The 23371-nt window shown below is 33.1% G+C and overlaps 1 protein-coding gene across 4 annotated transcripts in view; it reads left to right on the top strand.

Moving 5' to 3' along the window:
• Window positions 1-22962, top strand: part of LOC117108369 (growth factor receptor-bound protein 14-like) — a 59185-nt gene extending 36223 nt beyond the window's left edge. For all 4 annotated transcript variants that reach the window (XM_033250365.1, XM_033250366.1, XM_033250368.1 and 1 more), the window contains 11 exons: window positions 1189-1254; window positions 2059-2224; window positions 9998-10119; window positions 10506-10595; window positions 10770-10910; window positions 14234-14344; window positions 16634-16819; window positions 17893-18009; window positions 18378-18603; window positions 18951-19132; window positions 19284-22962. In XM_033250365.1, coding sequence (XP_033106256.1) covers window positions 1189-1254; window positions 2059-2224; window positions 9998-10119; window positions 10506-10595; window positions 10770-10910; window positions 14234-14344; window positions 16634-16819; window positions 17893-18009; window positions 18378-18603; window positions 18951-19132; window positions 19284-19424 — 1548 coding nt within the window. In that variant the 3' untranslated portion in view covers window positions 19425-22962. The remainder of the gene's footprint in view (window positions 1-1188; window positions 1255-2058; window positions 2225-9997; window positions 10120-10505; window positions 10596-10769; window positions 10911-14233; window positions 14345-16633; window positions 16820-17892; window positions 18010-18377; window positions 18604-18950; window positions 19133-19283) is intronic.
• The last annotated feature ends 409 nt before the right edge of the window (window positions 22963-23371 follow it).

Raw genomic sequence — 23371 nt, forward strand, 5'->3', positions numbered from 1 at the left:
ATTGTGCACAAATTTCATTTATGCTTATTGGCTTTCACCTTGACGAGGCTGGGGGTAATTTCATTAAATGATTAAATAAACAATTGGCTTAGAAATTAATTCGCAAGTTTATTACAAAATATGCAAGTTGTCTCATAACTCTACTCCTACACAAAACCAATTTAAATACACAAAGCTGGACAGAGGCATGCAACCACAAGTAAAAATAAATAGTAAAAAGATAGTCTGCTTTGTATGTCACTTTGACATTTTTTCACATTCACCATGGAGAAATTAACTCCTCCATGCATTCACAAATTTTAAATTTGTGGTAGGTTCTGTCAAGCAAATCTATAAACTTTAAATAAAAATTTGCTTAATGGCATTTTGTAGACAGATTGTTATTATTAGCTGTCAACTATAATAGAAAAATATATATTTATTTCTTTAGTCCTTACATATTATAGATACCCTCAAATTTCTGCTTGCAAAATTAAGTATTTTCATTGTTTATGTAATCACTAAAAACTGTTTTATCTGTTTCTTAATCACCACTTCAAATGTTTAAGTACACAAAAATTTATGAAGGCTATTGCATCAGAATTTCATTTCTTCTTTTATTTCCTTTCTCTTTCTTTTTACCAGAAGTAATTAACATGCCATAGTATTAAACAAATATTTATAGGGAAAGACCAATAAAAAAAGGAAAAATTTAGCATCTACACTTTTTTTTTATAAGAACCAGTAAAATTTTGCCTAGGCTCAGTGTTCTTATTTTTTGGCTGATTTCAGGCTCAAAATTTTCTTATCTTGTTTTTATTTTACATACTTCCCAAAGATAGAATATTATTACTGTACAGCGGTATTGCTGTACTGTATTTTTTAGGGTATTACATAAACATACCACATTAGGTGCAGATAAGATTTGATGTTTTTTCTATTAAAAAAATAAATAAAAACCTCTTCTTACCTCAGCCTCAATTTGTTCTTATTTTATTTTTAATTTTCAAGCAATTTCAGCCTCAGTGTTCTTATACAATGTGTTATAAAAAAAAAAGTGTATAGGAAGTTGCATGATTTCAAATGATCTAGATGAGATGTACCAATTGATTGAGCTGCGTCAAACTATTATGAAGATGTATACAGAGATCATTTGTCAGACATTCTCAACAATATTTTACTTAAATTACTATTTTTTATTCATTCCAGGAGGAGTGCTTTTTTAGGAACCAGGACAACCTGAAAGATCAGGAATCAATACCATCAGAAAACTCAGTAAGTTGTGTTCACTGAAATACTTGATATTGATACCTACAAGAACAACTTGCTAATTAACAGATTTACCATGTTGTTCATTCATTGCAACATACTTTCTATCACAGCCGTTCTGCACTGAGTTATTAAATTATATCTCAATAGGACACTTTTTTAACAGTGGCACACTTAATTATTGTGAAGGTGCATAAAAAACAGTATAAGTTAAATTAAAATTAATTCTGTTCTCCAACTTTGGTTTTCCCTTGTAATCCTTGACCAACATGCTATGCAATGCTAACAACATTTGGAACATCCAGGTACCTGGATTACCTTACTGGATTTCAAACTGTCAGTTTAGTTTTTCAATCAATAGTGTAGTGGAGGACATGGTCAAAATCAATGATGCTTGCAAGAAATATCAATAAATATCCCAGGGTTTATGAAACAAAGCACCATTAAAGCCAGCTATCTTATCGCCTCCTATAATTGATTGGCTTACCTTAAATAATTCATCCTACTCATGCCTGTTTTCAAAATGGCCCTCCATCGTGCTCAATAACTCAAAGTGTAGCAACTACAGTAGTCAGGATTACCACCAATTAAATATAAAAAATATGCTCTAATGTTTCCTGCTTGATTTTACTTTGTATTTCTATATCAAATAACTACTACTATAGTATATCCCCTTACAGGGTAGCCCTACAAAAGGTAAACTTAATTTGATGCTAGACTTTATGTTAATTGATATTATCCATAAAATATCTTTATAAAAATGTTTTCCATTACATTTTTCATTGCTGATTTCATTTTTTTTAAACCAAGGTTCCAATCAAGATTTACTGTGAAGATGGTAGTTGGAAAGTCACAACAGTAATTGTGGAACCATCCCATAATGCAATGGATGTTTGTCGAATTATGGTGATGAAAAAGAACACAATTGAAGATAAGAATTGGTCTTTGGTAGAGCATCTCACTGACCAGGGACTTGGTAAATAAATCTTAATTTTTGAATTGATTTTTGTATTTGGTATTTGTCTATATACATTTCAGACTAGGTAAAATAAATGACAATTTAAATATGCTTATTTGCTGTATTGAATTTTATAACATTGTTCTTTGATAAATAAGGATGTTTTTTATGACCAGTAGGCCTACAGTATTTAAAATTGAATTTTATTTTAGATAGCCTGATTTCCTACCTGCTCGCTTTTCTGTCTATGGGGACTAGCCAACCTAGTCCTAGTAATTGAGATTTATGGAGATGTGATGTTTTTATTTACATTGATATGTTAGAACCAGAGAGATTAGTTGTCAGAATGCCTCATAAAACCCCATCGGCCCACTTAAGAGCAATCTTCGTGTCTCCCATTCAATCCCAGCGACCAGCAGGCTGCTTTAGTAGCAATGATGCTACAGTACGCAAGGAGCCTTCTATGAGTTATTGGTGGACTCCTGTGTAACTCCATTTCAAGAGTAATTGAGGTGAAGACTCCTGGCCTGATTGTGACTTTCTAGGGATATCTCTTCAGAAATAAACAAGTCATATTACAACAGCAAAGTGTATAATCCTTGGAGGTTTTAACAGTATTTTTAACCCAGTTTTCTTCTCCCATTCCAATTCATTTCTATCGCTCATTTCATTTTAACTTAAGGTTACACTGTGTTTTTTTTTTCAGTAAGCAATTTGTTTTCGCTTCAAATTTTTGCTCTGTTTTCCTATAGTACTGAGCTGACCAAAATAAAAAGTGGAAGAGAAGTGACATGTCTAAATTATAAAAGATAATTTATACCTTACACTTGTACAGCTCCCTGTTTACACTTATAGCACATAATCAAATAATTTACACACCCTTGTGTGAAGTGTAATGATGCAAATAGCAATAGGGGTAAGCACATACTGTAAACAATTGGAACACAAACATACAGAATTTATCCCTTTCATCCAAATTAAGAACACTATATAAAAGGAACCAGAGGTATAGGAATGCTTTCGATATTTAAACATAAAATATTTTCTCCTTGCATAAAGATTATGAAGGATTAATAAGTATTTATAATGTACCTGGACATAAAAACAGTTGCCAATGTCAATTAAGCTTGGTAGGTTTCATCTGGGATTTCATCTGGTTTTCTCTTCTTCGACCAGCCTGGCCTAAATCCTACCATTTTCACTTCATCCAAGGGCTAGCCCGCCTGTCTCGGACTTAGCCTGCCTGTCTCTCGAAAGTTCTGCCTGTCTCTTGCAAGCCTGGCTGTCTGCCTCGGTCACAGACAGTAATTTGAACTAAATGCATTCTTTCATGAATGATGAACTGTTGCTAAATGCCACATGTTAGAGGAAAGTGAGATAAATAATAAATTCTTTGTGTGCGTGACCTATTCTTTTTATATACCTGTATTCAACTGCCAATTAATAAAGTAGGTTACAACATAAACCACAACAATCAAGTGTAATTTTGAAAAAAGTAAATTTACTTTTTAAAATTTCAAACAGTGATAGATAAAAATAAATTTATCAGGACAGTATAAGTATACCAAAACTTGAAAATTGTTTATTTCATTTGAAGTAGATATAATAATAAATTTTAAATAACCTTTGGACAAAAATAAATTAACAAGATAAAAGTTTTGCCGGCAGTGTTTCTCAACTTGCCAGTTTACACTTAACAGGTAACTTGCAAGTAATAGAATACAGAAATCAATAAAATAAAGAAATAAATTACCTAGCTTTAGGCTGCTATTGAAAATTGAATAGGTATTGCAATTATTGCAGTTGTCTGGCTTTATAAGTTGATTGGTAAAGCAACGACATGCCCTGAAGGATTAACCGCTCCAAGTTAATGCATACCTTACCTGTATCAGCTGTCTGTAACAATCATTAAAATACTCTTTTCCTTTTATGTTGATCATACCTGAAGCACATCTTCCCTATAGTACTGTTCTTACTCATTTATGTCTCACCTGTGTCTTTCGATGGCCTTGTTGTTAGGCAGATGAGGGTGCCTTTGGGCATACCTGAGCCATCATAATGGTGTTAAATTCATCTAAATGGCTTCATTTTTAATTGAACTCTCTTTTTCTGATTTTACCTGGTGGCAACATCCTTGTAATTTGTATCCAATAAACCGACTACCTTTACCAGGTTGTTAAACTTCTCCATTTCTTACATAATGGTACATTGACATGCCTAGATTTTAAATTAATCATATACTTAATATTAATAATAAATGTATTTTTATATAGGCCTAGTGCAGAATGGTAGAAATGTATGCGCTTTAAATTAAAGCAAAAGCTGGATCAGAATTACAAGAAAAGATAATAAAAAATGAGCCAAAATCTTTGTGCAATCAAATCAACAATAACAGGTTAATTTTTTTTTTTTTTTTTAGGTACTTTGGTTTATTAATCAATGAATTCGATAGTATAAATTTTTGTACTTTTTAGCTTCCAATTGGATTTTATATTAATTATTATTTATTTTATTTCAGTGTAGTACATTACTTGTTAGATATTGATCCAAGTAAATTGTATATAACAAATGAAAATGATTTATTTTATTTCCTATCCTATATGCAGGTATGTAGGCATATTTTAGAAATAGTAAATTAAAAACAATAATTCTCAAGTTGCATTTAAACTGGATTTCAAGGAAATTTCAGCATCATTATATACATTGCTCTATTAAAGTAACACCATTGGGGGACATCGCAAGATACTGCAAGCAGATACTAAATATTTTTCTCAATGAGAATATAATAGCTGATTTTTCCCTTTTAATCCTCTTGTCGCCAGTTGTCATTGGAAACAGATTTGCTGAATTCACTTCTATATGCTATATGCTATTAAAGTATATAGTAAAAGGTGTGCCTTACATGGATTCTTCACATTCCTGGCTTTTCCATTTTTGGTATAATTCACCTTTAATTTAAATTAGCTTTATCACTACTTATTTGCATACTTCACCTTTAATTTAAAGTAGTTTGATCACATCAGGAATGATATACTGTAGTGCCAGACTGTGGATAATATTGAATGTGGTTCAGCAGTAACCTATTTTTAGTAACTCTCATCAATTATCTTCATAGATAAAAGATTATACATTTACTTGTACACAATATTTACTGTATGTAAACGTTTGTCGGCAGCAAAATAAGCTCACTAGAAATAGATAACCGATCTTTTTTGGAATTTTTGTCACTTAATAAATGGTGCTGGTCCCAGAGGTTTGTGAAACATACTTATGAAGAGATAACATAGAGGTGAGTGGTACAAAGACAGTCAAGAGAACTGCGGTAAATGAATACGGTCTGCCGCATATCATGAATTAGGTGGATGAAAGGACATTTGACAAGTTTGGGGGAAGAATTTACAGTGTGAGGGGTTATTTTTGGAGAAAGAATAGTAGTAGGAGTAAAGTTAATCACTTTATTCAATAACAAACATTAGAAATACAGCATAAAAGAAAAAAATTCCTGTCTTTTTCGGTTATTATTGTACTACATTTCTTGCCACTCATATACATAAATTTAGTTGAGATTGAGTCTTGTAAATTTTTATTTTTGTTAATATTATTCATAATATGGAGTATTTTAGCTAATATTTGCCTGCAGCTTACAACGTATGCAGACTGAAGGTCGTTTGTAATAGCGCATAATTCATGAATACGTGCAAAGAAGCATATTACGACTTGAAGTTTCTAAGCCTCTCATCATACAGGAATTTAATATTCATTACAGATGAAGGATTTGCATTTTAAGTCTCTAGATTTGTTCCCAATTACATCCTAAATTTGGTGAATCTGCAGACTGCCTAATTGTGCTCTGAATTGGCGCCAGTACTGACAAGAAACTAATGACAAAGTGAACTAGTTTTTTATAACATGATTATTTATGAACCATGTGAATATGTATGATATGAAATAGTTTTGACTCATTGTTTTATTCAGTATTAAAATATAATCCAGTTAAATGAAATTAAACTGCTTAAAGGTAGATTTAAATTTAAGTAGGTTAAGTGATAACAGTATTTATTAAGTCTTCAATTTTTGGCTGAAAGGACACCTCCATTTGATTCTACAGTAATTGACCAATTATTTTTTTCTCACCTTCAACAATTTCATGCGATTTTTAAAAATTGAAATACACAGTAGTTGCGAACTTTTAACCATCCAGCCTCAAATACAAATAGAATTTCCGGATATCTAACTTAGCCAGGCAGGTTTTGATCAAACCTTTGAGGTTTTCATAGAATTCTTAGTAGGGGTTAACCTGGACAATGACCCAGGATGTCAGTCATGGGGGGAGTGTCACAGGCTTGTTCACAATGCGGTCATTAGGCTTACATTTGTTTTATTCTGGGAAGGAAAGTCAATTTCAGCATGTGTTGAATAGGAAATTGATTTAATTGATTCAACATAAGCTGTCATGAACAGGAGGCTGAAAGCAGCTGTATTACCAAAGGATCCCGTTTATTTAACGACAACATCAACGTCCGCATCCCATGATCTTTCAACTGTTTCTAAGAAAGCGCTTAGTAGATGAGTGAAGTGTGCACGTTTCATTAGTGCTGATAAAGTTTTGTTTATAGTATTCCATACTCTTGTTTGAAGAAACTTGAAAGTTTTACCATAAACTGTTGACATAGCAATGCAGTTCAATTCCACTGCGCATATTAGCTTGTGACGATGCTTGCTGTGGAGACAAGAATTATTGTAGATTGCGTACTGATATAGATAATCTTGGATGGCTTTGCTGCCTCAACGCGCCTTGATCCGGTGGTTACACATGATGACTATTAATATCTGTAGGCATGTATCCAAACTGATCCAGTGGTTTATTCAGATGACTAATTGCAATTCATAGACCTATATTGATTCTGGATAGATCATTTCAAAACCACGGATTTATTCAAAAATAATTAGGTATTAATATATATATTTTTTTAATAACTATTAACTCCATATTGATTAATTATAATTCTTATGATGAGATCATAAATATGAAATGAAATGATAAGTTTAAGGTGGACTTCATCACAAGAAGTAACCTACTTCTAACAATGACACAAATATCTAGGTCCTAAAGTACAAAACCTGCTGTCCCATGGTCTGCCCATCATAACTGCTGCAGGTTTTCTGAGGGAAATGTCATGAGACAATTAAGTTACCCTGTGAGACAGAAAACTACTACGTCTGGCCCAGTTCTCCAACCATATCCATCAGCGACTGATAATGTAATAATTGGGCTAAAACGAGTTCATGGGAATAACCTATCAAACTATTGAAATAGATCCTGGTGCTAAAGAGTATGAACATTCCATACAAAGAATTACTTGTTTGGATTGGAGTACAATCCAAACACATAATCCAATACACTTTCGAATTAAATTATATTTTTTTTACAATAACATACAGTATTTTTATGTCACTTGAATTTTCATTAAGAAGTCACTATTTTTATAGTTGTATTTTGCTGCACGTATTTTTGGACAATGTCAAATAAAGCTCATTTCATTTTTCTATTAAACACGCCCTCATTTTTCTTTGCTTATTTTCTCCAATATTGTTTTATTGTTATATTTATTATTAAGAAAATATAGTCAAAATTAAATAATGTTGAATAAATACAAGATAAGATAAATAAATTTGTTTGTCAACTTGGTTCACTTAAAATTTGGTTTCCAGATGCTTTAACAGAGATAAATTATAAATAATATATATTGCAATTCCAAGGTTAAATGAATGTAACATGGTATAATTTTATAAATATGACACATTTAGCTCAGTATCTTGTACCAAACCAAATAACATGAGGCTAATCATGGTTTCCAAGGGAAGTTGTGTCCTTTCTAAGAGACCGGAAGATTTAAGTTCATTTATGATAGCTTGTTAGGAGAAACTTGGGAACAGAAAAAGTGAATTCTTCCATATTAATGACCTTTTTGAGGTCAGCAAGTGGGTAGTTTGGTTGAAAATATTAATACCGCGTTCACATGTCTTGGGTCGCTCGCAAGCGAACGATCGGCTCGCGAGCCGGGCCTTCATGTGAACAACCGCTCAAGAGCGGTTTTTGTCGTGGGTGACCCACGACAAGCCGCTCGCGAGCGGCTCTCGATGCAGCTCGCTCTTGATCCATGTGAACAGCCGCTTGCGAGCGGGTCGCCAGCGAGCTGTGACCTCTTTTGTGTGAAAGCCAATCAGATACAAGCATCTCCTCGGGGTCAAAGTAATGGAGAAAAGTGTGACTCCACGTTTCCTTGTTACCGGTTTCGCTGGGCTAAACAAACCTTGATCGTCCATTTTTTTTAATTTTTTTTTTGTTTCGCAGTGCATTGAGTTTTGTAGTACAGTGTTTGATATCGCTATTTCCGTAACTTACATTGTATAATCCAGTTTTATTTTTGGAAGACACTAATACTAAATAATCTATTTACCATATATCGTAAGTGCATCTTCATTTTCGAATCATAAGAACTTTTACAAAAATTATCATTTTAATATCTTCCGGAGCGTAGGTTTAGGGGACGTTGGTACACCGCCGATACGTACGTCATATCACTTAATTGTGTGTAGAAAAAATGTACGAGACGATATCCACGAGTAATATTACTTTTAAGTTTTTTGTTATGTAGTTAAGTAACTTTCAAGTCTACATAAATGGTAAATACCACGCCATTCGTAACTCTACTTCAGCCAACGTCAAGAGAGGCCTATAGGTCTCGCTAGTAGAGGCCTGTAGTATTTCAGTGAGCATCCCTGTTGGGGTCGGCGGTGCGGTGCTAGCCCACTGTTCTTTTAATTAGGCCTAGCTGCAGCCAGATAGCTTTAGCCTGTATACGTAGTATTGAATTTTATCTCCTATTTTTCTAAATATACAGTTTAATATATTTATCATTATATTTTTCTGCAGATAGAGTAAGCAGTCAGCGCAGGGATTGTGTTCAGAAAATCTGTCTCTTATACACATCTAGATGTGTATAAGAGACAGCATCATCAGTTGATTATGAAATTATAAATAATATATATTGCAATTCCAAGGTTAAATGAATGTAACATGGTATAATTTTATAAATATGACACATTTAGCTCAGTATCTTGTACCAAACCAAATAACATGAGGCTAATCATGGTTTCCAAGGGAAGTTGTGTCCTTTCTAAGAGACCGGAAGATTTAAGTTCATTTATGATAGCTTGTTAGGAGAAACTTGGGAACAGAAAAAGTGAATTCTTCCATATTAATGACCTTTTTGAGGTCAGCAAGTGGGTAATTGGTTGAAAATATTAAAACATCATGACAGATGGTTGAATGTGACCTGATCCTGTTGAAAGTGGACCTCATTTTGCAAATTATTATACTTATTTCTTCTCACTTCCATGTCCTCTTCCAGGTGATAGATTTATATTGTGCAATGCGACTTATTTGCAATGTGTTTGATATCTTGAAAAGAGTCACTTTCTATTAATTGACTACAGGGAAGTTCACAAGAATGGTGCTTGGTGATGACGGAGATGGAGTGTTCCCAAATGAATATTTTCAAGTTGACCTCTTCACCTTAAGATGTTCGCTTTCCTTAAAATATCTACTCTGATTGATCTGTCTCCTAATGTCAAAGGTTGTAGAAATCTTTGACATTTTGCCATCACTTTACAGTCTTCACTAACTAGATTGTATCAAGAAACTATTCCATTAACTATTCAGTTGGACAGTAATATATCTTTTATCACTTGTTGTAATATTCCATTTTGTGTATGTTTGCTCCACAGAGAGAACGTTAGAAGACCATGAAAAAGTTCTGGAAGTTTACAACAATTGGCCTAAATCTAGCAGCAATAAGATCTACTTTAGGAAAAACTTCAGAAAGTATGAAATCTTTCAGAACCCTTGTGTAAGTAACCAGATATAAATGGCCTACAAATAAAATATGTTAAGTGAATAAGCCAGTTTTTATTTGCCTCTTACCAATCTATATTTGATTATTACCAGTATTTGTTTCTATCTATAGATTATTTAACAATATTGTATTTAATAAATTAAATGTTTGGCCTGGTGAGAAATCACTGCCATAAAAAACAATGAATTTTTTTTTTTTGTATTTTTTTTTTATCATGCCACCAAGTCGCCACCTAGAAATAGGGAAGAAATTTTATACAGTCAATTATATACAGTCAATATTATCAATCTAATGACTTTGAGTGAGAACCCTAAGGTTCTAATAGTACCATGATATCATACAGTATGTGTGTCTTATTGTTTGATTTTCTATTTCTCTAGCAATTTTTTCCAATGCATATGCTAGAGATGACAGATGAACTAGAAGGCCTCTCTGAAAAAGCAGAACGAACAAAACAGATTCTATTGAAGGTAAAATCTGATGATAAATTTAAAATAAATGTACACAAAATATGTCCCACTCAAAAACAATATATTTTGATTATAAATTGTGACATTTAATTTTCACTTATAATTCAGATATACTTTTACTGTGTTTTTTAAGGTATAAATTTTTCACATTTTATATATTCTCTTTTGATTTAGAATTTATTTTTGAAAGGGGACAAAGTACCTAAAATTCAAGGATACTTGCATTCTCACGAGGGACACAAGAAGTCGTGGAAAAAACACTATTTTATCTTACGACAGTCCGGATTATACTATTCTACGAAGGGAACTTCAAAGGTAAGACAGTTGTATAATACATGTTTTATTTATACAGTAGATTGATTGATTGCTTGGTGATCAACTGACCATTTGGTTGTCTTATTCAATTAATATATATCTTCATCATGGTATCTATTTATACAAAGCTATATGTACAAGAGTTTCTGTATTAAATTTTAAGGTAATTCTGCATGTTAAAATTGCAAGTGCTGATGTTAATTTGGCCTCATCGTGGTATCTATTTATACAGTGCTAAGCTATGCTATATGTAGAAGAGTTTTAAGGCAATTCTGCGTGTTAAAATTGCAAGTGCTGATATTAATTCGGCCTAGCAGAGCAGTATCTGCTTTCAACGGACCTTATAATAGCTACCAGGAACGAGACTTTCGCCTAAGTAGCACGTCTCTTGGTAATAATTTTTGTGGTAATGTGGCAAGCACATTACACCTTGACTCGTTTCCAATGCATCAGCCTGCATCAATTGGATTACTGTTCTGTTAATCAGCTTCATTTGATTCTCAAGAACATATGGAAATCACTAGCCTACACCATGTGCGTGTAAAACCACTAGACACTGTTTCATGTTGTCATTGTAAGTCCATCCTTCCTGATCGTCAACTTAATCAGGTCATATTTACGCCTCATGCTGGAAAAAAACCTCCTGGCTCGGTTCATCCAGAGTTAAATGGACTATGATAATATAATGTGAAGAACATGCAGGTGCCGTTGCTCACTTTTTCTTAGGCCCTGGTAAACCATCTTAGACTTTTGCAGGTGCTTCAGTCAAAGTGTGTTTGAACAGCCAAAATCAATTGATGTGTTCATCGTTGAAATATAAATTGAATATGATACGATATTTAGGCAATAGACCTCAAGTGAGGATTAAGTTACCGTCTTAACGACTCCTACGCAATGTAGCAGAATTTTTCAACACAATTTTGAAAGGTTTGTGTGTCTTCACATCTTTTGCGTACTCATCCTTGACTTAAATTCACTTGTTCTGACAGTTTGTGATTATCTTCCAAGAACTAATTTTATTTGTACTTTTCTTGATGTCCTTTAGGAATTATTATGACAGTTTATGACAGTGGGTTATATTATATAAATATTAAAGTAGATTGTAAATATTGAAAGTTTGTTACTGACATGCATTTGGGACTGTTTTTTTATTTACATTGCACCGTAGCATGTTCAAGGTGATATTATTATCACTTAGGCAAGTAGTCCCACATTGTTACATTACTACTTCTTTGGTGAGCCCTTATTAATTCATGCTTATGTAGATGCTGTGTCCTGAGCACCTGTATAACATATGCAGCTAAAATAAAATCATTCAACTTTCAGGTACACAATGTGTAAAAATATGGTTTTTGAGATAAAAACACTGGTTGGGTTGTAGGTGTGTAGGTGTATTATTGATACTTGTGTGCATTTTATACACAGCTTAGTTGTATATCTTAATTTATTTTATTTATTGCTTTCTTACCAAGTGTCTTGCCACAAGTTTAATTAGGAGGCTTCTGAGAAAAATTCCTGGTGTCTTGCAGAATTAGTACCCAGGACCTTGTACAATAATTTAAAGGCAAAATTCTTAACCACCAAGCTAACTATTGTACCATTATGTACAGTAAGCAATCGTGACTACAGGGTTTTTAAAGGGCTTCATTGGTATTTTCTCAAATCATTTATTTCATCAGATGATCAGGTGGTTAAAGGTTGTATAGTGTCAGTGTTCTCCTACAAGACTTTTTAATGACCGCGGAGTTGAAGGATTTATACATAATCAATATAATAATGAGAAACCCATCAGATTCTTGCAACTAAATCTGACTGTCAATTAACCTCGGTTCATCTCTCTTTTAAATTACTTTTATATTCCTTCTCACTGTAAAATGATTTTATTTTTTGCTTTCTGTGTGGGATTTTTTGACAAGTGAAACGGTGATTGGATCAAATTCATTTCACACATGAAGAGTTTTGTTATTTATAAACCAGATACAGAAAGATTTTTTTTGAGAACCAATTTAACTGATTTTAATTGCTAACCATTTTATTTTTGATTTGTTTTTTCCCGATTTTTATATGACATTTTGTCATTTAGTTAATTATATTTAATTAAGAAATAAATATTCATTCAATATATTTTTTAGAGTAAAATTTAAATTTTTACATTTGATTTTAAAATTCTTATTTCCTTGTAAATTCTTTGTACAAAACGTTGTGAATTATTCATACATATTTAAAAATTGTATGAGTATTGATATATGAAGATGTGTACGGTACCTCATAAAAACCATTGACAATTGTCATGAAAGTGCAAAGCTGACTGCTTAAGCATTGTCGTTACATTGAAGCCACAGGGCTCTGTGCTCCCATGGTGCCAGCTAGGCAATTTGATATTCATCTCACCAAATGGCAGTCGATGGCAACTTCACTGGAGTTCAGTTGCTATGGAAACCACAGACAAAATGCCTGAACAATTTGAACTGATGAGAATACAGAGCTGCCAATCATCTGAGATAACTGTCACCATAGTAACAGTCACCACTTTGAGTTTGATGCATAATCGAGGGTGATAGTTGCTAGGTTATGGTGGTTAAATCAGTAGCCATAATCATGCCTCTAGGGGTACAGCAGTGCCCCCAAGGGCATATGAAAGACCCCCAGATAGTGAAGTTTAGCATGATTGACATTATATGTTATAAGCTAGAGATGTAAGTTTTTGGCAATCAAAGATTCAATAGAAGAAATGTCTGTCAGATGTCTTTAAATTTATTCACTATGAACTCTATTATAAATTTTATTATTATTACCAAGTCTCTGTGTGATCAAACATATTTAATCTTTAAACAGAGACATTTTGTAGAAAATGATGTCCCTGTCAAACTGTAATTCATTGTTTTGGTAATTTTATATTTTGTATTTACTTAATAGGCTATCACTTTACTTACTGCCAAGAATCTTCATTGATGTGATAGATTTTATTTTTTATTTTTGTCCAATCACAAAAGAGTATACAGGTACTTAATGAAAGGCAAAGCAGATGGCTGTAAAGGGAACATTCATCTATATGGATCTCCTAATCTGATATTCTGATCTCTTAGCATCATCATCATCAGGCCAAATTGAAATACTATGCTTCATATTCTTTTTTGCATTGATTGGCTGCCTCTCGTTTTTAGAATTTTACAAGCCAAAACGGCGAAAAGATTCTTGCCTTATTCCCCCCCTGTCAACAATGTCTTTTTTATTTGTTCTGTTGTAATAGTACTCCATAGAATCATTCAATGTGTTACTTACCAAGTTAAAAATCAACAAGATGTTTTTTCTTTCTGTTACAGGACCCAAAACATTTAACATGTTATGTGCAATTTGATAGACTAGAGCTTCATTATGCAATAAATGGAAAGAAGCAATACCACTCACCAACTGAGTATGTTTTTACAATAAGAGTAAGTAGTACATTTTTTGTCATTAACCAAAACTTTAATTTTAATTAAGTCTAAAAAATATACAGGTCTCTCCAATTAAAGACCATTTTGGGATGAGGGTTTCCTTTGTTTTTAGCAGCTTTGGTCTGTAATTAGAATAATAAAAGTAAAAGACATTGTTAATATGGGACCACAGGAAATTGGTCTTTAATAGGAGGGGTCTTTATTTAGAGTGAGACAGGCCTACTTTAAGATATTGATAATGGATATAAATGTAAATTCAATGGAGGAACAATAATGAGTCTAGATTTTTAATAATGATGATAGGCCTGTAGGCCTCCCTACCCCATCTGATAAAACCTTGCATACCCCCTTATCTTGCATGACAGATTCATCTTCCTGGCTATGTCTAGTCTTTGGTTACTCATTGTAAGAATTGCCAGCAGTCATCCTCATTTTTTTGGTGCAATTCTTTATGAATTTGATTGGTGGAATGGTAATCTTGAGTTAAGTTGTGACGTTTAGAAGTAATTAGCCCCACATGGGTCGTGAACTTCAGCATTTATTTGTGATTCGTGCGTTTGATGTTGCATGCATGCAAAGCATCATGATATATTCACTACTACTATGCAAGGACAATGAAGTAACACACGTCCACAAGTGTGAATCGTACAAATTACAATTCTCAAATGTAGTTTTGAAGCAATCAGCAGAATATGATGATCAATAATGAGTTGGGTCTGCTTTTTTGCTTTCATAACTGGTACATTTTTTAGTATATATTTCTATACCTGTCCAGTGGAATGCTTCACGCTGTTGGTTAGTAATCCGTTGCCTGTTCCTTTGGAGCTATTACTGCATTCAATTTATATCCCAGCAGCTGGTTAACGTCAGGAAAATCTAAATCATATTGAAAGAAGTTTTTTTGCCTGGCAAACCAAAATTAGCTGGTAAAACGAAACAGGTGGATGAGATCAAGTTTAAGTGATGAAAATGATGGTAAAGTGATCAGATTGTTCAGATTTAATCACTTTAGTACATCAAGTTGTTTAGTCACATGATCAAACAATCTGTTAATTGTTCACAGTACCAAGTGTTATATGACATATACCTGTAATTTGCCTATATATGGGTATGATCAGGGATGGATCCAGAGATGTCAAAAGGGCGGGGGGTGCCGAAAGTGTATCGATCGAGACAACACTACCCCAGGGGGGTTCGGGGGAATTCCCCTGCGAAATTGTTATTTTCTAGATGCCCGAAAATAACCTCTGAGGTGTTTTGGATGATCAATTATTTCTTTTTCTTTCTTTCTTTCTTTCTTTCTTTCTTTCTTTTTTCTTTTTTTCTTAACTTTCCAAAAAGGGGGGGGGGGGGGTGCTGCCGGCCTGGTCCCACCCCCCAATCTAAATCCGCCCTTGATAATGTGACATCATCAAGCCAGTAAATTATATGGGTGTGGTATGACATCATCATGCCTATGAGCAAATTACTTTCAAATATGAATAAAGAGCACATGGATACTTTAATGGTTTTTTTTCCCCTTCTTTAAAATAATGGTCAGTTTGTACAGGTGTTGGCAGGTTTCACAGGTGATTTATTTCCCCTATTCCCTACTGGTCCTACCTGTGCTGTGGTTTCTATTACTGCTGGTGAAGATGTGTTGTGAATTCATGTTGTGTGTTTTCTTTTCATTTGGGTTTGTCTATCTTAGCCTGGTCTCACCAGCAGCGTGTTAGTTTATGTGGCAAAACTTTGTGTGTGTTCTCCGCTCAACTCAGCAGTATTAATGATACCCGACAGTTATCGATGTCATATTTGAAAAAAATCATGTGAGAAAAGCCATTCCCTTATCTTATTGGCATTTTAAAAAGATAGAGGTAAAATAAGCAAATAAATTTTTTGAAATACTGTATACTTAGATGCAATAAAAGTTACCCAATCTGGTAACCTTCTACGTAACCTAAAGAGGAATTAGAGAGGTCATTAATTTCTAGCATGTCATATGGCATTTCTAATTAAATAATGCCAGTATGTAAGCTAATTAATCACCCTCCAATCAAACATGTTCAACATTAATATGTTCCATACTTTCTGGTATTAGTCTATTTCCTATTGTGTATTATGGTATTAATAACAAAACCCACATAAGCTACATATCAAATTTGATTTTGATGTGTTAGTTTTTTAAACAGTTTTTTTTACATGAAACGAGGAATTATACTGCTAAGTTTCACATACGTATTTAAAGGATTTATTCACAATTTGATAGAGCCTAGTTTCATGTAGCTTTCAATTTTTTCTCCGCAGCCTACCAAGCCCCACGTTGAATCTAAAGAAGTGAAATACTTTTGTGCAGAAGATGAACAATCACGGCAATGTTGGCTTGCGGCAATGAGGCTGATTGCTAACGGAAAGCAACTGAGTGAAAACTACCAAACAGCAAGAAAGTTTCAAGCCCTTGGGAGAGAAATGGACCTTGAGACTTCCTCACGGGTGAGTTATTTATCCTTCAGTGTTTAAGAAATTGAAAAATTTCCTGTCCAGTTTATGTAAAAATTCCCCAAATTTGCCCATAGTGAGTGTTATGGCATCATTATGCCCATATATGGATGGTGTAATATGACATATTGAGATAATGTGGACAGAACTAAACCAGTGACCTTTGAACTACTGTTTTTATGGATGTCTTATGATTCTCCTGATTCTTTTATGATAATTTATGTAGATTATTATGATTTCCAGTGGGTGTGCTAGAGATTTCCCGTCCTATTTTACAGGGACTGATTCAATGGGGTTCAATTTACTTTGAACGTTTTGAGGCTTTAGTGCGAAACTCAAAGCTAATGTAGAAATAGTTTACATCTTGTAAGCCATTCAAAATACATTAAAATAGGGTGCGATGAATGAGCAAGTTAAGTATGCACATACAATATATGGAGTGGTGGCAGACAAGACACAATGTAATGTCATTACCAATGTTTAATGAGCTAAATGGACAAGTAGTACTGATTGAAAGATATGAATTGTAATTTAAAGTGGGAGAGTTGTGTTTAACTACTACTGTAGGATTTCAGATAGAGCTGTTAAAACTCTTACCGTCTTTAAATTGAAAAGGGGTTAGTGGATTAAACAGGCACATTGACAATGAATGGCAAATTATTCAGTGGATAATCAGCGCTATTACACTCCAAGTTTGTTTTATAAGACTTCACTTACTGTAGGCCTATTACTAAATGTACCTATCAACTCTATTATAAGCATGCCTTTCTCATATTAGCCTTAATACGTTGTACGTCGACAGAAGAATGCATTTTAAGAGATTAAGCAATGAAGTATAGTAAATGACATTTTTACTTCAACATGTTTTGTCGAGCTTGTATATTTTTGCTATTCATGGTCCTGGGCTCAATTATTTTTCTCATTACTTAAAACAACTCCACTCCCAAAGCCTCTTAAAAAGACTTAGTTTATAATTAAGAAGTTACTTGCTTTGGATATAAATGAAATAAATGATTGCTTTTAATATCATCAGAATGAATAATTCAATATTATTTTGTTTTTTATAGAGAATTGAAAACAGCAATGAAAGAGTTGCGATAGATTTTTCTGGAAATTCTGGCAGGATCATAGGAAACGCAAGTGAGGCGATTGCAATTGCAGAACGGGAAGGCGTTGAGTGGAGTGTAAGTATAAAAAAATATTATAAGTGATTTGTAATATAGCAACAAGCTAATTAACATATTATAAGTCAGATCATTTGCATACAATTTTAGATAAAGTCACTTAAGTGCTTCTTGAAATAAGGTAAACATGGATGTTGAGTTGCTGGCTGTTGCGTAGTGGAATCTTACTTGACCTCTGTGACCCTCTCCATATGAACTCCAATGGCAGATGCAAGCGTTGCAAATCATAGTTGTGAAAGCTAGTGTGCATAAATCATTTTTTGTGGTGTGTAAAGTTTAGAATTAACCAATCACAGTTTAGTGATATCAGTGCCAGTGCAGGCAGCTTTGATACCGTGTCTAAATTTTGATATCTCCTAATTCTACAGCGCCGGAGTGGTCGTCCCGTTGAAAGCCCAAGAAGCAGCCCTAGGCACGGATCTGGGGGTAGCCCTAGATTCACAGCCAGTAGTCCAAGGACAGTGGCTACTAGTCCTAGAATGAGTTACAGTCCAAGGTTTAACTGTATGTCATCGGGAAGTCCGCGATACACAGCGTTTCACAACGGTTACAGTCCAATCATGAAGAGACGATTACATACTGGTATTGATGCAGGTAAGCATTTACTCTCATCTATCAAGGATTCAGTATCTCATGTTTTTAGTATGTTAAATTTCAATGTAAAGTCAAACAAGAAAATAATTTCCCCATGAATTAGCAGTGCATAAAATTGGCTGGAAATCAACTGTGTAAATCTGCAAAACTGGATAGATTTAATGTTTTATTAGAAATTATTTTATATCCTTATAAATGGGTGTACCAAAATACAAATATATCTCCTAGAAGTGTTTTCTCCCAACTTGGGAACCCTGATGATCACAAAGTAAATTGTTTTATTAGGAATGAACCCTGTTTATATAATATTGCTCTATAACCATTTATTTAATTGAATGTTTTTCCAGGTATTCATGTAACACAGCCCTGGTACCACAGTGGCATTTCACGGGATGAAACACACAGTCTCTTTGCCAAGCAAGGAATGGTTGATGGCCTGTTCTTAATAAGAGAAAGTCAGCGTTTGCCTGGAACTTATGTGTTGTCATTTAGCCAGAATCAACGTGTTAAACATTACCCAATACAGTTGGTGAGTTCTCTTTTTGAATTTCATTTCCTTTATTCATGTCTATAGGCCTAATGTTTGTTTTTTTCTGTTTTTATTCAAAACAACCTTTCTGCTCAAAATTTAATTTGTTGGCAGGATTTTCTAAGAATTTAATTTTTTTTTATTGCTTTAGATGGAAGAAGACAACAAACGTTTTGTCAGTTTAGATGAGGGGATGACAAAATTCAACGATCTTGTACAGTTGGTGGAATTCTATAAGATGAACGCTGTTGGATTACCCACAAGGCTTCTGCATGTATGTACAAAACTCTGAAACTGTTAAGAGCAAAAGAGAGAGAATGTTCAAAGCTGACAAAAGTATTGCAACTACTTTCTAAGGTTGCCTGCAGACGATTGCATCTGCATGATGAACTGGATCTTGTCTGGAGACACGCGGACATGCAGACTACAGTGTGTGATACCTGTGCATGATCCTGTGGTTGTTGAACTCTTGAAGAAGCTAATTTTAATGGAAGTCGTGATCACCAAGTGATTTTTGGAAGTATTTCAATGAGGAAGAGTCACTTTAAAGTTTTTGGAACTCTGAGTATTTTAATCATGCTCATATTATAAACAATTTCAAAGGCAATGTGGCATTGTTGAAGCTTCGTAATACAGTATTTTGATGTGATAAAAAAAAAAAACCATGTGAACACTCGCAGTGGATACAGTGGTGTCTTGGTCATTGACGCCTTGAAGAGCTGTCATCGTGTCCAACTACTCGTGCGTTAAAGAGCTATCATAATCTTTGATCTCTGATGCCCACTGGCTACACCTTTTGGTTATTTTGAAGGAAGACTCTTCATAGTAGTAAATCATAATAATTTAAACTATTTGAGGAAAAGGTTTGCAATTTTTGCACATAATGCCAACATTTGGCTAAGATCTTGGAAACATCATTTACACTGCAAATATTGTGTATTTTCTATGATCAGTAAAAACTTCAGCCTAGAATTTTATCTAGGAAGGAATTTCTAGCTTCAGTATAATATAGACACAGATTGTTTGCTTTAAGGATTGGCCAGGAATCTATGTTGTAGTTAACAACTTAGGACCTTGCCATGTACGTTAGTTTACTGGACTAATAGTCTATTTGAGGACTATTCTTTAATAGACATTGGTTGGACAGGATGCCGCTTCAGGTATTAAATCTACTTAACGTAAATATTTTATGATATTGATAGAATACAGTTGGTCAGATCTAGAAAACAAGGTTTTTCAAAACTGGTTTAATTAAATTATAGTGTATAGCCTTGATTTGGAAGCCCTCTACTATATATTTATTTTACTCATTAAATATAAATGAAATTTTTATTACTCAATCTTAGTACATACAGGTATGGACCTTAAATTTTATTAAATATAGCAAGAGTTGAGTAGTAATGAAATATATAAAGATTATAAAAGTAAAGAAACAATGACTGAGTTGTTTAAATAATTTAAATTATTGCCTTGGTTTTGAAAACTACAATCCACAGACTTGAAAATCAATTGTTGTTACTCGTACTTCCTCATAGTTAGGAGAAAGGTTACTATGATTGGGGAATGAATCAGTTAGAATGAGCATGATTTTGGCATAGGTTTGTGGCTGTCTCTCTTCTGTATTTAAAGTACATGTTATGATTTCATGAAGGCTTACATGACACCATAACCTAGTCTCCAGCTCTGTGACCTAACCCATCAGTCAAACCAACTGACAGGTCCCTTGCTGGTGTGAGTGGCAGTTGTTTAACTGTCAATTAAGTCTGTGTAGCTGGTTGTAGCAGTTTTATTACTGAGAGAAATCAAGTGCCAATCGAGTGTCAATGTTTGATTGGCATACCTGTGATATGGCCCTAAAGGTCTCCATCGCTTCAGAACAATAGTTTTATTTATTTTACACTCTGTAGTCGCTCATGTATTGTGTGACAACATTGTTTTAACAGGATTCAACTTCATTCTTAAAACTTACTTGGCATATTATTCATAATCATTTCTTGGTTATCTTTTTTGTAAGGAAAATAATGCATTATCAAAATTGACAAAGAACGATCAAGATATTTATTTTGATCTGTTCTGTTGGTAAATGAGAATCACTCAAATTGTTATAACAATTGTGCATGTTAGTTATGATAAACAGGACATGCATAAGTAAATAATTTTGACATTTGTCCCACATATCTTGGAGGAAGTTATGGATGTGACTGGGAGACTTGTAGCGATAGAAATTTTTCAAATAGTTAAAGAAAAGAAATACAATCCAATTATACTAAATGAAATTATGGAGGTGAAAGCTTAAACATCATTGTGTAAAACTGTTTATCAGTAGAGCCTTTAACAGTTTTAAGAATAAATAACTTATGAAAAGACAGTTTTTATTAGAAAAACAATGTTGCAAAACAATATTGTATAATTTGTTGCCAAGATGTTTTTCATGACTTTTAAATGAAAAAGTACTTGGTTGAAACACGGTTGAAATGTTAACTGAATAATCATGTTACTGATTGGTTATAACAGTGATGACGTCATCAGATTGCGTTTTACAGCAAGAATAATTTGATATATTTTAGCATTTTTATGTTATGTTATAAAGGTTGCTTAGTGCCTCTGTTAATAGTAGATAACATAAAGAATTGTACAAAGTGAACATATTATGGAAAAATATATAATTTTAAGGGAAAATAAATAGAAAATTTTAAGTATTTTCAAGACTTATTCATTTTAATAGATATGTATGTTGGATTTTTTTTTTAATTATTTGTTGATAGATTCATGAAATTTTGTTGTGAATGTTCTAATGTGTGTGAAATTAGCTGAGGAATATGTTTCATTGGTGAATGAAAATATATTTACAAACTTGATTTCTTTTAGGGATCTATTAAATCTAATTCAATTATGCCAATTTATTTCTTGTCATTGTCATTAAAATAAAATTCTTATCTTAGCTATTTTTTAATTATTCCTACATCATTTGTGTGTACCCATATTCTTAAAATGCTTTATACAGTATTTAAATTCATTAATAGATCAGGCCACCATATCTTTAAGTTAAAATTGATGGTTCATATGAATTTCCTGTTCATTGATTCAGTATTCACAATCTTTGCACCAGTTAACTGCAAACAGTTTAATACAAAATGCCAGGTATATAATTTATGCTTATAATATAATTTTTTTTATATGTCTACTTAAAGGTTCCCACATTATTTAATGATATTCATTACTTCATATTGATATTCAACACATACTGCTGATATTATTTTTTAATTACAGTAATTGTTTTCATTGCTCAATGTGGTTTTTTTTTCCACAAACAAGTTTCAAATTTTTAGCAAAGGTACTGTCGTACAGAAATTTTTACTTAATATTCTCAATTAATGAAAGTTCATTGACCTAGTACAGCTATGTTTTCTCAGAAAACTCATTAACTAATCAAATTTTGTTTTTAATTTAAGCTCTTGTGTGAAGAAAACAATTAAGTATAACACACCAATGAATTCAATGAATAGCATGTTTTTAATGGATTTCAGGAAAAAGCTTTTTAAGTAAATTTATGTATTAGAATGTTCACATATTTTTGCTGACACCTATTAATAAATTTAGATAACTATGGTTTCTTAATACAAATGAAGTATTCATTGTCACAAAGAATTGTATGTGTCAGAGTAATAACCAGTGCTTGTATTCAAGATGTTTGATTGGTAAATTTGTTTGTTTTTTACCATCAACACAATGTTTTGGGGTATGTGCGATTATATTTTCTTCGTGAAATCGGCAAACCCATTTTTTTGATGAGAAATACAATCTGTTATTATATACAGTATCTATTATAATTTGGATTGTTCTCTGTCTCTCTGTTGGCTCAGACTCTTTATACCTAGACTCCATATAGCATGATAGATTATTAACGTGGCAGAATGAGTTTAATCGTGATCGGATAGAAGATGGTAGAAGAACATGACCATTTTGGGAGACCAGCTTTGTACAAGATTATCACAGATTAACATTACGATGATGATGTAAATTTAAGCATTAAATAATTCCTGAGGCTTTAATGCAGATCAAATGACATTATAAGAACAGTCTGATTTCCGCTTCAGTACATTTCACTAAATGACCTTCACATGAAATGTCATGAAACATTATATATCTTCCAGTAATTATTTGTAAATTATATTTTCATTGCAAGATGCACTATCTTTTACTGAACATCATGCTATGCGCACTATGCACTAAGTTTAC

This window comes from Anneissia japonica, unplaced genomic scaffold (genome assembly GCF_011630105.1).
Source record: "Anneissia japonica isolate Jap-2015-1 unplaced genomic scaffold, ASM1163010v1 scaffold426_len1935630_cov189, whole genome shotgun sequence".
NCBI lineage: Eukaryota > Metazoa > Echinodermata > Crinoidea > Comatulida > Comatulidae > Anneissia > Anneissia japonica.